This window comes from Pongo abelii, chromosome 19, assembly GCF_028885655.2.
Source record: "Pongo abelii isolate AG06213 chromosome 19, NHGRI_mPonAbe1-v2.0_pri, whole genome shotgun sequence".
NCBI classification, from domain to species: Eukaryota; Metazoa; Chordata; class Mammalia; order Primates; family Hominidae; genus Pongo; species Pongo abelii.
Window position 1 is genome coordinate 65,370,627 of NC_072004.2, and position 13,535 is coordinate 65,384,161.

The 13,535-nt window shown below is 53.0% G+C and overlaps 1 protein-coding gene across 1 annotated transcript in view; it reads right to left on the minus strand.

The window, feature by feature from the left end:
• Positions 1–13,535, minus strand: part of ABCC3 (ATP binding cassette subfamily C member 3) — a 57,280-nt gene that overhangs the window by 17,520 nt on the left and 26,225 nt on the right. The window contains exons 8-19 of the mRNA XM_024235337.3: positions 12,875–13,066; positions 10,121–10,298; positions 9,868–10,029; positions 8,742–8,834; positions 6,225–6,428; positions 5,999–6,145; positions 5,491–5,578; positions 5,086–5,152; positions 4,739–4,865; positions 4,477–4,653; positions 862–1,029; positions 344–533 (exon numbers count right to left, since the gene is read on the minus strand). Of these exons, the coding sequence (XP_024091105.1) occupies positions 344–533; positions 862–1,029; positions 4,477–4,653; positions 4,739–4,865; positions 5,086–5,152; positions 5,491–5,578; positions 5,999–6,145; positions 6,225–6,428; positions 8,742–8,834; positions 9,868–10,029; positions 10,121–10,298; positions 12,875–13,066 (1,793 nt within the window). The remainder of the gene's footprint in view (positions 1–343; positions 534–861; positions 1,030–4,476; positions 4,654–4,738; positions 4,866–5,085; positions 5,153–5,490; positions 5,579–5,998; positions 6,146–6,224; positions 6,429–8,741; positions 8,835–9,867; positions 10,030–10,120; positions 10,299–12,874; positions 13,067–13,535) is intronic.

A 13,535-nucleotide genomic window follows, 5' to 3' on the forward strand; every position in this document is an offset into this window, starting at 1 on the left:
GGAGGCAGAGGTTGCAGTGAGCCGAGATTGCGCCACTGCACTCCAGCCCGGCGACAGAGCAAGACTCCGTCTCAAAAGAAAAAAAAAAAGAAAGAAAGAAAACAGGCTCTGAGACTGGGGCTGAGGATCTGAGTTCCCACAATTAGGGTGGAGTAGGGTGGAGGAGGCAGTGGGACCCGACTATGTCTAGTTTACTTTCCCTCTGGTGACCGTCACACAGATGGCCCAAGTTTCCCAGAACCTGCCTGGCACAACACTAGGCCAGTCTAGACACACTCAGAGACCCCAGACAGGGGGGATGCTGGGAGGGCATGGGAATCAGAGGGTCCAGGACGGCAGATACCGGTCCAGCTGTCCTCCAGGTGCCCTTGGTCCTCATCGGGGGCATAGTTGCAGAGAAAGTTGGCAAAGGAGCTGTTGCGCTGCAGCAGGGCTGGGTAGGGGCCCATCTCAGACACCTGTCCATCAGCTAGCACGATGATGAAGTCTGTCTGGGGCAGGAAGCTAATGCCGTGCGTCACCAGCACTCGCGTCTGGGGAGAAGGCAGCAGGCTCTCACCCCTACCACCCTTGAGCACACCCCTGGCACAGGCGTGGAGCCACAGAGTGAGTGTGAGGTGTGCCCATGTGCCAGGGAGCTTGGACAGACACATGGGTGACTCACCCTGTGCTCGCCACAGCCTGCTCAGAACCTCGTGGGTGGGGGAGTTGTCCCCACAGGTTTCTCCTGATGTCCAACCCACATGACCACTTCTCACGCCCCCCACACCTCCAGGTCTCATCCAAACCCCTCAGCCTCTCACCAGCTCTCTTCGGGCCTCAGATCTCACCTTAGCCCCCTTAGCCTCCGGCAGGCCTCACCTTGCCTGCCAGCACACCTTCTGGCCCGATGACGTGGTCAAAGATGTGCTTGGCCACATGAGAGTCCACCGCGGACAGTGGGTCATCCAGCAAGAAAATATCGGCATCACTGTAAACAGCTCGAGCCAGGCTGACCCGCTGCCGCTGGCCCCCAGACAGGTTAATGCCCTGGAGGGAGGCGGGGGGGTGGGAAAAATGGGGTCAGACAGGCACAGGGAGACAATGGCCTGTCCACTGTTATTTGGGATGGCAGAATTTTTTTTTTTTTTTTTTCTGAGATGGGGTCTCACTCTGTCACCCAGGCTGGAGTGCAGTGGTGTGATCTTGGCTCACTGCAACCTCTGCCTCTCGGGTTGGGGCAATTCTCGTGCCTCAGCCTCCTGAGTAGCTAGGATTGATTGCAGGACCACCATGCCTGGCTACTGACTAAAATATTTTATTTTTTATAGAGACAGAATCTCCATAAGCTGCCCAGGCTAGTCTCCAACTCCTGAGCTCAAGCAATCGGCCCACCTCAGCCTCCCAAAGTAAAGTGCTGGGATTACAGGTGTGAGCCACTGTGCCTGGCCAGAACAGCAGACTTCTGAATCTATATTTCACATGGGGCCTAATCTGTCCCTGCAATGCTGTGAGGGACGGAGGTAAAGGGTAAGTCCTCCTGGGGCAGGCGAGGCCATTCTGCTCCATTGGTCACCACCCTGCCCAGCTTGGTGTCCTGCCCAACCCATCTATGGATGAATGGGCACACAAATGTGTATATACATATAATGAAATATCATTCAGCCTTACAAGGAGGGAAATTCTGACACATGCTGCAACATGGATATGCCTTGAGGACGTTATGCTAAGTGAAATAAGCCCGTCACGAAAAGACAAATGCTGGATGATTCCACTTACGTGAGGTACCTAGGTGATATGGTTGAAATATTTGTTCCTTCCAAAGTTCATGTTGAAACTTACCCCCCAGTGTGGCAGGATTGAGGGGAGGCATTTACCAGTTGATTAGGTCATGAAAACAGAGCCCTCATGAATGGTTGATCCATTTATGGATTAATAGGTTGATGCGTGAATGGGTTACTGGGGGAGTGGGACTGGTGGCTTTATAAGAAAGGAAGAGAAACCTGAGGTGGCACGTGGTGGCTCATGCGTGTAATCCCAGCAATTTGGGAGGCCGAGGTGGGTGGATCATTTGAAGTCAGAAGTTCAAGACCAGCATGGTCAATATGGTGAAACCCGTCTCTACTAAAAATAAAAAAATTAGTCGGGCCGTAGTTGCGTGCACCTGTAATCCCAGCTATTCGGGAGGCTGAGGCAGGAGAATCATTTGAACCTGGGAGGCGGAAGTTGCAGTGAGCCAAGATCACGCCACTGCACTCCAGTCTACAGTCTGGGCACCAGAGTGAGGCCTAGTCTCAAAAAAAAAAAAAAAAGAAAAAAAGAAAAAGAAAAGAAAGGAAGGAAGAGAGACCTGAGCTAGCATGCTCGGTCCCCTTGCCGTGGGATGCCCTGTGTGGCCTTGGGACTCTGCAGACTCCCCGCCAACAAGGAGGCCCTCTCTAGATGCAGCTCCTGGACCGTGGACTCTTCAGCCTCCATAACTGTACAAAATACATTTCTTTTGTTTATAAATTACCTAGTTTCAGGCATTCTCTTATAAGCAATAGAAAATGGACTAAGATACTAAGTAGTCAAATTCCTGGGAACAGAAAATAGAATGGTGGTTACTGGGGCTAGGGGCAGTGGGCAATGAGGAGTTGCTTAATAGGCACAGTTTTTGTTTTGCAAGATGAAAAGGTTCTGGAGATTGGTTGCACAGCAATGTAAATGTACTTAACACTGCTGAACTGTACACTAAAAAATGATTAAGATTTATTTATTTTTTTTTTTGAGACAGAGTCTTGCTCTGCCGCCAAGGCTGGAATGCAGTGATACAATCCATCTCAGTTCACTGCAACCTCCGCCTACTGGGCTTATGCAATTCTTCTGCCTCAGCCTCCTGAGTAGCTGGGACTACAGGCACACGCCATCACACTCGGCTAATTTTTTTGTATTTCTAGTAGAGATGGGGTTTTATCATGTTAGCCAGGCTGGCCTTGAACTCCTTACCTCAAATGATATACCCGCCTCAGCCTCCCAGAGTGCTGGGAGCCACCATGCCGGGCAAGATGATATATTTTATATTATGTGTGGTTTTTACCACAGTTAAAAATCGTTAAAAAGCAAAGCCCCAAATTTTCCCCAGTGTTCCGTGTTTTTTAGAGTACAGGCCAAAATCTTAACCAAGGTAATCAGGGTTCTGCCTCTCTCTATCTTTTCCCTCCATTTCCCAACCCCTAGTCATGCCAGAGAACTCCAAGACCCCATACAGGGTTCCATGGCCCCAGACAGAGCTTCCTGGCTCCAGACGAGGCTCACTCGGTCTCTTTGTTGAGTTCTCTGATTCTCAGTGAGGATTTCCCAAGCTACCTTAACCATTCAACTCTGCAGGCATACCTGTATTCCTTCCCCGCTTTATTTTTTCCACTGAGCATTTATCTAACATATTATATACTGTATTTTTTTATCTTACTTATTATCCCTTCCTGCCACTAGAATGTGAACTATATGAAGGTAGAGATATTAGCCTGGTATTTTAGTATTCACTACCGTATACTATTTCCCAGAATAGAGTGGGTGCTTAATAAATATATGGTAAATGAATGAACAGATAAATGATGAACTCCTCCTCCTCAGTTGTTAAAATTGAGCTCAAAAGTGATGCTTAAGGCTAGGTGCGGTGTTCATGCCTGTAATCCCAGCACTTTGAGAGGCTGAGGCGGGGGATCACTTGAAGCCAGGAGTTCAAGACCAGATGGGCCAACATGGCAAAACCCCGTCTGTACTAAAAACACAAAAATTAGCCAAGCGTGGTGGTGCACACCTGTAATCCCAGCTACTCGGGTGGCTGAGACACAAGAATTGCTTGAACCCGGGAGGTGGAGGTTGCAGTGCGCCATGATCCGCGCCACTGCACTCCAGCCTGGGTGACAGAGCGAGGCTCTGTCTAAAAAAAAAAAAAGTGATGCTCAGCCAGGTGCAGCAACTCATGCCTGTAATCCCAGTACTCTGGGAGGCCAGGGTGAGAGGATCTCCTGAGCCAGCCTGGGCGACATGGCAAGACGCTGTCTCTAAAAAAAAATTAAAATTTAGCTGGGCATAGTGGCATGTGCCTGTGGTCCCAGATACTCAGGAGGCTGAGGCGAGAGGATCACTTGAGCCCAGGAGTTCCAAGCTGCAGCATCCCATGATGTCACCATGGCACTCCATCCTGAGCAACAGAGTGAGGCCTTATCTCAGAAAGAAAAAAAAAAAGTGATGCTCTTCCTTATGTAGGCTCCCTGCTGTGCCCTCCCTGTACCCTGCACAGGCCTTCAGCCTGGCTCCTAGAATGTTCAATAGTTCCTACTTGTTCACTAAACAGATCTGCTAATAGATCTGTTTCCCCAGTGCCTGGCACAGAGTTGGGCATAACGTTACACCAATGTGTGAATGAAGGGATGAATACATGGACCTGGGCTGGGTTGAGGTGGGCAGCTCTATGTGCTAGCCTCTTAGGGATGGAAGAGGACTCTGTACCTTCTCTCCAATCTCTGTCTGGTCCCCACCAGGCAGCATCTCCAGGTCAGCTAGCAAGGCACAGGCCTCCAGAGTCTGCTGGTAGCGCTTGGGGTTCAGGGCTTGGCCAAAAAGCACGTTTTCCTGAAGAGTGCAGTTCTGGATCCATGCCTGCTGGGGCACGTAGGCCACGGAGCCCTGGCCACAGGAGAAATTTACCTTGGGGCTTGCCCAAGGCCTGGCTGAGCCCCACACCCTGCCCAGGAGCCCCTGCCTCTCTCACCTTCATGTGCACTTTGCCTTCTAGCTTCTCCATCTCTCCCAGCAGGGCAGACACCAGGGAGGACTTCCCACAGCCCACAGGCCCCACCACGGCCACCAATGCCCCTTTTGGGACCTGGATGTCTAGGCTTGGGGCAAGGACCCCAAGAGTCCAGTTAGAGGCAGGAATCAGGGTTTTGGTCTCCAACCCTCCACCTGCAGAACCAAGCCCTCCGCCCTTCCAGACATCACCCTGGCAAGCTGAAGCTCTTCCTGCATTCTCGGTCAAAGGCTTTGCAGGGTGCTGCTATTGATCTGAACTTCCAGCCCACCGTGGGCAGCTGGGAAGGGAGTGGGAGAAGCTGGTACCTGTGCAGGGTGGGGGGCAGGTCCTGGGCCCAGGTGAAGGTGCCACTGTGTATGGTGATGGCATAGCCTGAGAGGACCAAGGTGAGCAGGGTCAAGGAGGGAGCCCAAGGGATGGGGTAGCCTGCAGGGAGGTTGCGGGGCAGGGAAAAGGAGGACAGGGGAGGAGCCTGGGCCATGGGGAGGGGATCCTTGGGAAAAGGGAGGAAGAAAGGGATGTGGGGAGCCCTGTGGGGGTGGGCGGAGGAGAGCAGAGGACCCGGAAGAGGGAGAAGGAGGTCAGAGTCAAAGCAGATGTGAATAGAGGAAGAAGAAAAGGGGTCAGGAGAGAACAATGGGAAAGCTTGAAACAGAGGTTTTTCTGGAGCAAGGACTGGGGCAGGCAGCCCAGGTAGGGGCTCTCTAGACCTGGGGAGATGGTCTTTCTTTCCACACTCTGGGGGTCAAGTTCATCTTGGCTCAGGAATTGCTGGATCCGTTTCAGAGACACACTGGCCTGTGGGAGGATGTGAGTCAGCCCTAGAGACTGTACTTTCCCAACCCCCAACCCCTACCCTCGCCCCGTCCCCAGCGTCCTGGGCTAGGCAGGACCCCCTGAGGGCCCAGACACTAGCAGTGGGGTCCCTCCCACGACTGAGTCTTCCATGGCTCCCACTGCCCAAAGAGAAAGTCCAGGTTGGTAAGAGGAGGCTATCTACAGAACTCAGGTTTCTAGAGACCCGACCTGACCACCTGTGACTCCAGATGACCCCTGACCTTAATGACCTCATTCAACCTTGAATAGCTCTTCATGATGCTAGCAACCTTCCCTGAATCCAGTAACTCCCCCTGATTATCCCTTGCCCTAAGTGACCCTTCCCTGACCCCAACAACCTGTTCCAACTCCAGTAGAGCCCCCAGCCCTACCCAGGGTTACCTGAGTCAGGTTGCTGATTAACTGGGGCAGCATGTTGAGAGGAAGTCTTAAGATATTAAACAAGGACACAGACACAAAGGCCTTCTCGGCGTCCAGCACATTGTTTGGGTCCACGTACACGTACACCCAGAGGGTGATCAGGGTCACCTGAGCAGCGTGGAGGTGGTGTCAGGGTAGAGTCCAATGAGCCCTGGAGGCAGGGACCCAGCCCTGTGCCAAGCCTCACCAGGAAGGGGCTGCACATCCAGGTGAAGGTGGTTGTGGCGTGGAGGTAGGCCGCCGTGCGCAGCAGCTGGAGCTCACCCTGCCTGATGCCCTCCACCTGCTTCAGGAAGCTGGACTCCCAGGCGTACATCTTCAGCACCTTGATGCCATTCAGGATCTCACTCATCAGCTTGATGCGTGAGTCCTTCAATTTCATTTGCTTTACCTGTGCGGGCAGAAAGAGTGTCAGTGGCACACCTGCTCCCTCCCCTGACCTCCTGCCCGCAGGGTCCTATCTTCCATCCATTCTCATCCGTTGCAGCCATTCCATGCTGCCCACCATTCCTTCTCACAATTCCTTGCCAGGCCTGTGCTGTGCCTTGGCCTGGAATACACAGCCCCTGCCTCCTTGTGTCCTCTGCCTGACGAGATCCAGCTCTACCCTCAGTGCCACTGCACTGGCCTCCCCAGGCAGCATCCTCTGTCCCCTGCCCTGGGTTTCTTCTCCTACTACTTCTTTTTCTTATTGCTAGTATTATTCATTTTAGAGATAGTGCCTCACTGTGTTGCCCAGGCTGGACTGCAGTGGTACAATCATAGCTTACTGCAGCCTCAAACTCCTGGGCTCCTTTGATCCTCCTGTCTCAGCCTCCCAACTAGCTGGAACTACAGGCATGAACCACCATGCCCAGCTAATTTTTAAATTTTTTTGTAGAGACAAGGTCTCACTATGTTGCCCAGGCTGGTTTCAAACTCCTGGCCTCATGTGATCCTCCCACCTTGGCCTCCCCAAGTGCTGGGATTACAGGTGTGAGCCACCACACCTGGTCCCCTTCCCTGGGTTTCTAAAGCACATTGCACTTTCCTTTTGTTCCATAACCGTTCCTTTACATATATGTTTCTCTAATCAGACTGTGGGCTTCCTGAGGGGATGGACTGTTTATTTCTCTTTGTTCTCCAAGACCTTAGCCCAAGGTGTGGCACACCAGATTAATGTATTCATTCAACCCCTATTTATGGAGTGCCTACTATGTGCCAGGCCATGGGCTACATGTGGAATTCGTCACGATGAATTCAGACAAGGCCCCTGCCATCATACAGCTGACGATCTGATGGGGGAGGCATACAATAAGCAAACAATGATCTGAATAAATGCTTAATTATTAATCATTATGTGTGTTCTGATGGGAAATCACAGGATCCTGTAAGAAAGTAATGAGGTGATGGCAGGGAAACTAACTTAGACTGAGACTGGGCAGTCAGGGTGGACCTCTGGAGGAAGTGACTTTGTTTTTTTTTTTTTTTTTTTTTTTTTTCTGAGACGGAGTTTCGCTCTTGTCGCCCAGGCGGGAGTGCAATGGCGTGATCTTGGCTCACCGCAACCTCCACCTCCTGGATTCAAGGGATTCTCCTGCCTCAGACTCCAGAGTAGCTGGGATTACAGGCATGTGCCACCATGCCCGGCTAATTTTGTATGTTTAGTAGAGACAGGGTTTCTCCATGTTGGTCTGGCTGGTCTCGATCTCCCAACCTCAGGTGATCCACCTGCCTCGGCCTCCCAAAGCTCTGGGATTACAGGCATGAGCCACTGTGCCCAGCCGAGGAAGTGACTTTAATGCCGAGAGGTAAGGGAAGGAAAGGAGTTAGGCAGGCAAGGAGGGGGATGACAAGCATTCCAGGCAGAGGGAACAGTATACGTGGTGGCCCCCAGAGGTACCCTGAGCTTGGTGCTGTGGAGAAAAGAAAGACCAGACTGGCTGAAACTTGGCCACTTCCCAGGGGGTGAGGACTTGCAAGGTAAGCAGAAGCCTGCTGGGTCTTCTTAGGGGGTTTGTCATTTTTCCTATGGGCAGTGGGAAGCTAGTAGACTTCAATAGGCCAGGTGTAATTGCTCACACCTGTAATCCCGGCACTTTGGCAGGCTAAGATGAACGGATCACCTGAGGTCAGGAGTTTGAGACCAGCCTGGCCAACATGGTGAAACCCCATCTCTACTCAAAAAAAAAAAAATACAAAAATGAGCCAGGTGTGGTGGCATGTGCCTGTAGTCCCAGCTACTAGGGAGGCTGAGGCGGGAAGATCACTTGAACCCAGGAGGCAGAGGTTGCAGTGAGCTGAGATCATGCCACTGCATTCCAGCCTGGGTGACAGAGCGAGACTCTGTCTCAAAAAAAAAGAAAAAAAACACTTCAATAAATGTTTGCAAATAGTAGACTGAGTGACTGGCTATTCATGCTTAGCACAGTGCAGTGGAAAAACTCCTTGTTAGACCAGGATAGTCAGGTTTGAGTCCCAGCCCTGCCTGATTCTGGACTGCCATTATTTCTCTAAGCGTTGGTCTTCTGCTACAAAATGAGAATGTCAGTAAAACCCTCTGAGAGTTGTGAGGGAAGAGTGAGCTATGGTTTCTGCAAATGGCTAGTAGCCATCCATACTCAGGAAGCAAGGTAGTTGGGAGGCCCCAAGGTTAGTGGACACCTTCCCCCAGGCAGCCAGCCGGGTGCTGTAGGCAGGAGGATGCACCTCTGACAGCACCTACCTGGAAGGCGCGCATCTTCACAGCCACAGCTCCGTTGAGTGGAATCAGCAAGACCATGAAAGCTACTCCAGCCAGGACTGAGGGACCTAGGTTCTGAGGAGGCACCGGTGGATAGATGACACATAGGGACAGATTACCAAAGTCTACACAGAGAACCCAACAGGCAAACAGAGGCCTGTTGACTTGAAATGTGTAGGTGGGCAGGAAGCAAAAGATGGTGGTTGGCCAAACAGATAGAAAGCCAGAATGACCACAATATTTGTAGAAGCAGCCAGCCATTGGATAACGACGACAGGGACAGACAGCAGACATAGAAGGGTGTCCAGACACGTAGGAAGGCAAATATAGACGATGACAGCCAGAGTCACACCCACCTCCCTCCAAGTCTTTCTTTCCTCCCTGGCTTCTGCGGGAAGGATAGCAACAGATGCTGGGAAGATTCCTTTGCAGACATCAGCATCCTCGAAGTCCTATTCCTCCATCCCCACCAATGCCTACGGAAGCTCTTGTGTCAATACTTTTTTTTTTTTTTGAGACAGAGTCTTGCTCTGTCACCCAGGCTGGAGTGCAGTGGCATGATCTCGGCTCACTGCAACCTCTGCCTCCTGGGTTCAAGCGATTCTCCTGTCTCAGCCTCCTGGGTAGCTGTGACTACAGGCGCTCGCCACCGCGTCTGGCTAATTTTTGTATTTTTAGTAGAGATGGCGTTTCACCATCCTGGCCGGGCTGTTCTCGAACTCCTGACCTCGTGATCCACCCTCCTTGGCCTCCCAAAATGCTGGGATTACAGGCGTGAGCCACCGTGCCCAGCCAGCTCTTGTGTCAATTCTACATCCCCTCTGCTAACCCAGAATAACCCTCCTTCTTTTTTTTTTTTGTTTTCTTTGTTTCTTTTTAGAGACAAGGTCTTGCTATGTTGGCCAGGCTGGAGTGCGGTGGCTATTCGCAGGCACAATCATGGCGCACTGCAGCCAGAACTCTTGGGCTCAAGTGATCCTCCTGCCTCAGCCGCCTGAGCAGCTGGGACTACAAGCATGTGCCATGCACCCAGTTCCAGAATAATCCTCTCTTGCCACTTCTGCAGCACGTCAGAGGAAGGAGGCAGAGGTCAGGGTTGGAGAGTCACCTGCCAGAGGAAGTAGATCGCCAGGATGATCTGCAGGGGTGCTGACCACAGCAGATTGAGGAAGGGGGCAAGGTCCATGAAGCGCTGGGCATCCACTGACATGAGGTTGACAATCTCCCCCACAGTGGACGCACGTTTGACTGAGTTGGTGATAACCAAAGCCTGCAGATAGACAGTAGTGGGTGGACTTGGCTGCGAACCTCTTGCAAGCTGCCCAGGGCCAGCCTTTCCCCTGGGCCCTGCTCCAGCTGACCTTCCTGTAGATGACACCCATGATCCCAGTACGAAACTTCAGCCCAGTCACAAAGATGTAGTGGTAATAGTGTTGTAAGATCAGCGACTGCATCATGGAGCACAGGAACATCAGCCCAGCCACCAGGAAGCCCCACCAGGAGGGGGCCATGGGGTTGGAGATAAACCTGATCAGGATGCTGTGGGGAGGAGAGAGGAGTGAGGTGGGCAGTGCTCCCTCCATGGCTATTCCCTCCTCTGCTGCCCTTTGCTTTTACCCGCAGTCTCCACTGCACCCCCGGCCTCTGAAACCTCCACCCCCTCCAACCCCTCGGGCCAGGGAGGGTCAACCCAGTACTGTCTCAAGACCACGACTTCCTGGCTCCACTCTGCCTTCACCTTCTTCTCTATCCACCATGGACCCTGCTGCACGCCCTATCCATCACGCTCTCACCACCAGCCTCACCTGCCTGCCTTCTTACCTCCTGACATATGGTGGGAAGAAATGCCACGTTTCCATCGACTAGACTTCCCTGCTCCTTCTCCTAGGCTGCTGGGGGCTCTAGATTCCGCCACATGACCACAAAGACTCTCGCCGCTCAAATCCACCTTTCCAAACTCAGTGGCCCCCAGCACTGCCTAGCAACTTTCTCTAGGTCCCTAATCTGCCCCCGCTCTTGGGGCCTTCTTCACCTCTCTTCTCTTCCCTTCAGGCCCATCCCAGCCCCCCACCCCTCTCAGCAGCTACCTGCCTTCTTGCTTAGCCACCCATTGAGAACTCCCTGCCACCCACAAACTCCTTGCCACTCACAAACTGCCCTCCAGTGGCTTGTCCTCCTTTTTCTGGTGCTCAGGCTGTCGGAGGCTGCTGCTGCCCCCGAGCCCTGGCCTTCCTCTGCCTCCTCAGGAACTTGCTGCGCTGTTGCCCCCTTTGCCGCTGAGCTTCACCCTGGCCACCTCTGCTGGAAGCTTACACCTTCACCTATTGACATGACCGAGTCTCTTCATTGTTGGGACACTCTCCTCTCGCCCACATGGAGCCCTCCAGCCATAATCATAGCCAGGCCTCCCCTTCTGTGATAGCTTGAGTTGTGTCTCCCAAAAAGATATGTTCAGCTCCCAACCCCTGGTACCTGTGAACGTGGCCTCATTTGGTGAGCTCATATGAGAGTAGGGCGGGCCCCAGTGGCCCCAGCCCAGTGACTGGTCTCTCTCTCTCTCTCTCTTTTTTTTTTTTTTTTTGAGACAGGATCTCTCTCTGTCACCTAGACTGGAGTGCGGTGGTGCCATCACAGCTCATGGCAGCCTCAACCTCTCAGGCTCAGGCAGTCTTCCCACCTCAGCCTCTTGAGTAGCTAGGACTCTAGGCGTATGCCACCAAGCCTGGCTAATATTTTAACTTTTTTGTAGAGACAGGGTCTTGCTATGTTGCTCAGGCTGGTCTCAAACTCTTGGGCTCAAGAGTTTGACTTCCAGCTAGCTGGGAATCTCCCCTTGGAGGACCCACCAGCACCACTGGCCCAACGTGACCAGACTCCATCCGCCACTTTGCCCCACACCCAGCCTCCTCCTCCCACTGAGCCCATCATCTCAGCAAAAGATCCATCATCCTCCAGTTACCCAGGCCAGCACCCAGGTTGCCTGGCACTCCTCTGTCTCTCTGGCGCACACGCCCATCTCCCGAATAGCTCATGAATGCTTGTCTCATTGCTGGCCTGGACTCCATCTGACCGGGTTGGCCCACTTCCATCCAGCCGCCCTGCCCTACATCCCCCACACTCCTGGCAGGAGATCCTTGAAGCCAGATGCCCCTCCCTGGCTCAGATCTTTCAAGGATATCCTTAGCTCTCCCTCTCTCTGTTTTCCTGCCCCTCCCTCTCGTTGCCATTTCCTCTGCCACTCAGAAACACCTGAGTCATGCTGTTTCAGGGCTTTGTGACTAAGCTGAGGCTGAACTTTCCCGTTTTTTCACCTACTTGTCTCTCCAAATTTTTTGACCTCCCGAGCCAGTGGGCGCTTCCTGCTCCGTCCCAGGCTGGCTTCTTTGCCCCTCCCGGGGTTTTCCAGACATCTGAGAACACTTCCGCCCCCACTGAATTCTAATTGATTTACATGCTGGTTTCTCCCATAAGACCTCAAGACCCTGTCTTATTGACCTTTGTATCCCTAGTATCGAGCACCATTCTGGTACCCTGGAGGTTCAATAAGTGTTTGCTGAACAAATTAATTCATGCACGGAGGGGCAAGGAGGTGGGGACTTAGCTACTAGACAGCTCTCCTTCCCACCCTCTCATTTGAGAGCTCGTTCTAGTCCAAGCCACTCCTGAGACAGATGTTAGAGCCTGATGGTGGGGACAGAGCACCTCAGTCGGAGCTCAGAGTCCTGGACTCAGACCTGATTCCTTCTTTGCTGTGTGCCCTTGGCCAAGTCACGTCACCTCTCTGAGTTACTGCTTTCTCATTTGTGACATGGGAATGGGCAATTCCGCATAGTATTGTTGGGAAGGTTTAAAGACCCAATGCTTGTTAACGTACACACCACGATGCCCGGCACATAGTATATGCACAGCAATTCTAAGTTGAATGTGAGTGAGGAAACAAGTCAGGCAATGCCACTTGCCAAGGGTCACACAGAAAGTGGAGCTAGCCTCCCTGGTTCCTGGTCTGGGGTTCTTTTCACTGTGCATTGTTCCTTCCTCTGGGCCCAGCGCTCTGGGCCAGCCAGCCAGCCCTGCTGCCCAGGGTAGGGCTGTAGTGAGCCGGAGTGTGGAGAGACCTGAGCAGCTGCGGATTGATGAAGGAGAGCAGGTCCTGGATCAGCTTGAAGCAGGCGCTGATGAGGAAGCTGGAGCCGAAGGTGGCCAGCAGGGCCTTCAGGAAGGAGGGCTTCCGGGGCCTGGGCCGGGCACCCAGCAGCACCTCGTCCTCGCGGGAGGCGTTTTTCCCAGGTGCCGCTGAAGCCTTGTGTCTGGTCCAGGAAGGAAGAAGCAGTGGGTTAGGAATGGGGACAGGGGCTCCAGGAAGCCAAGGGCTAGGCTGGGCTGGCTAGGAGTGAGGAGGAGGAAGGAGCTGTTTTCTTGGCTCTCAGAGCTGGGAGGGGGACAGACAGCATAAGAATTGCACAAGTGACTCTGTCCTCAGCTGCCAGAGGGCATCTGAAGGGGTGGCCAGACTGCTACCACAAGGACTCTGAAACCCAGCTATCCCCCGCATCTGGCCCTCTCCCTGCCTCCCCAGTGCTGGCTCCAGGGAGGACGCCAAGAGGGAAGGGAGATAAGATCAAGGATGGCTGTTGGTACAGCCACCGGGCAGCTGAACGGGAAGGGGGTGGAGTGGCATGGAGGGACTGAGAGGGGGTGCAGCAGGCAGACTGGGGGCCCATAGGTCTTCCTGGAGGCTCCAAGCCATGAAAGCCAGGATACTGCTAACCACGCCCA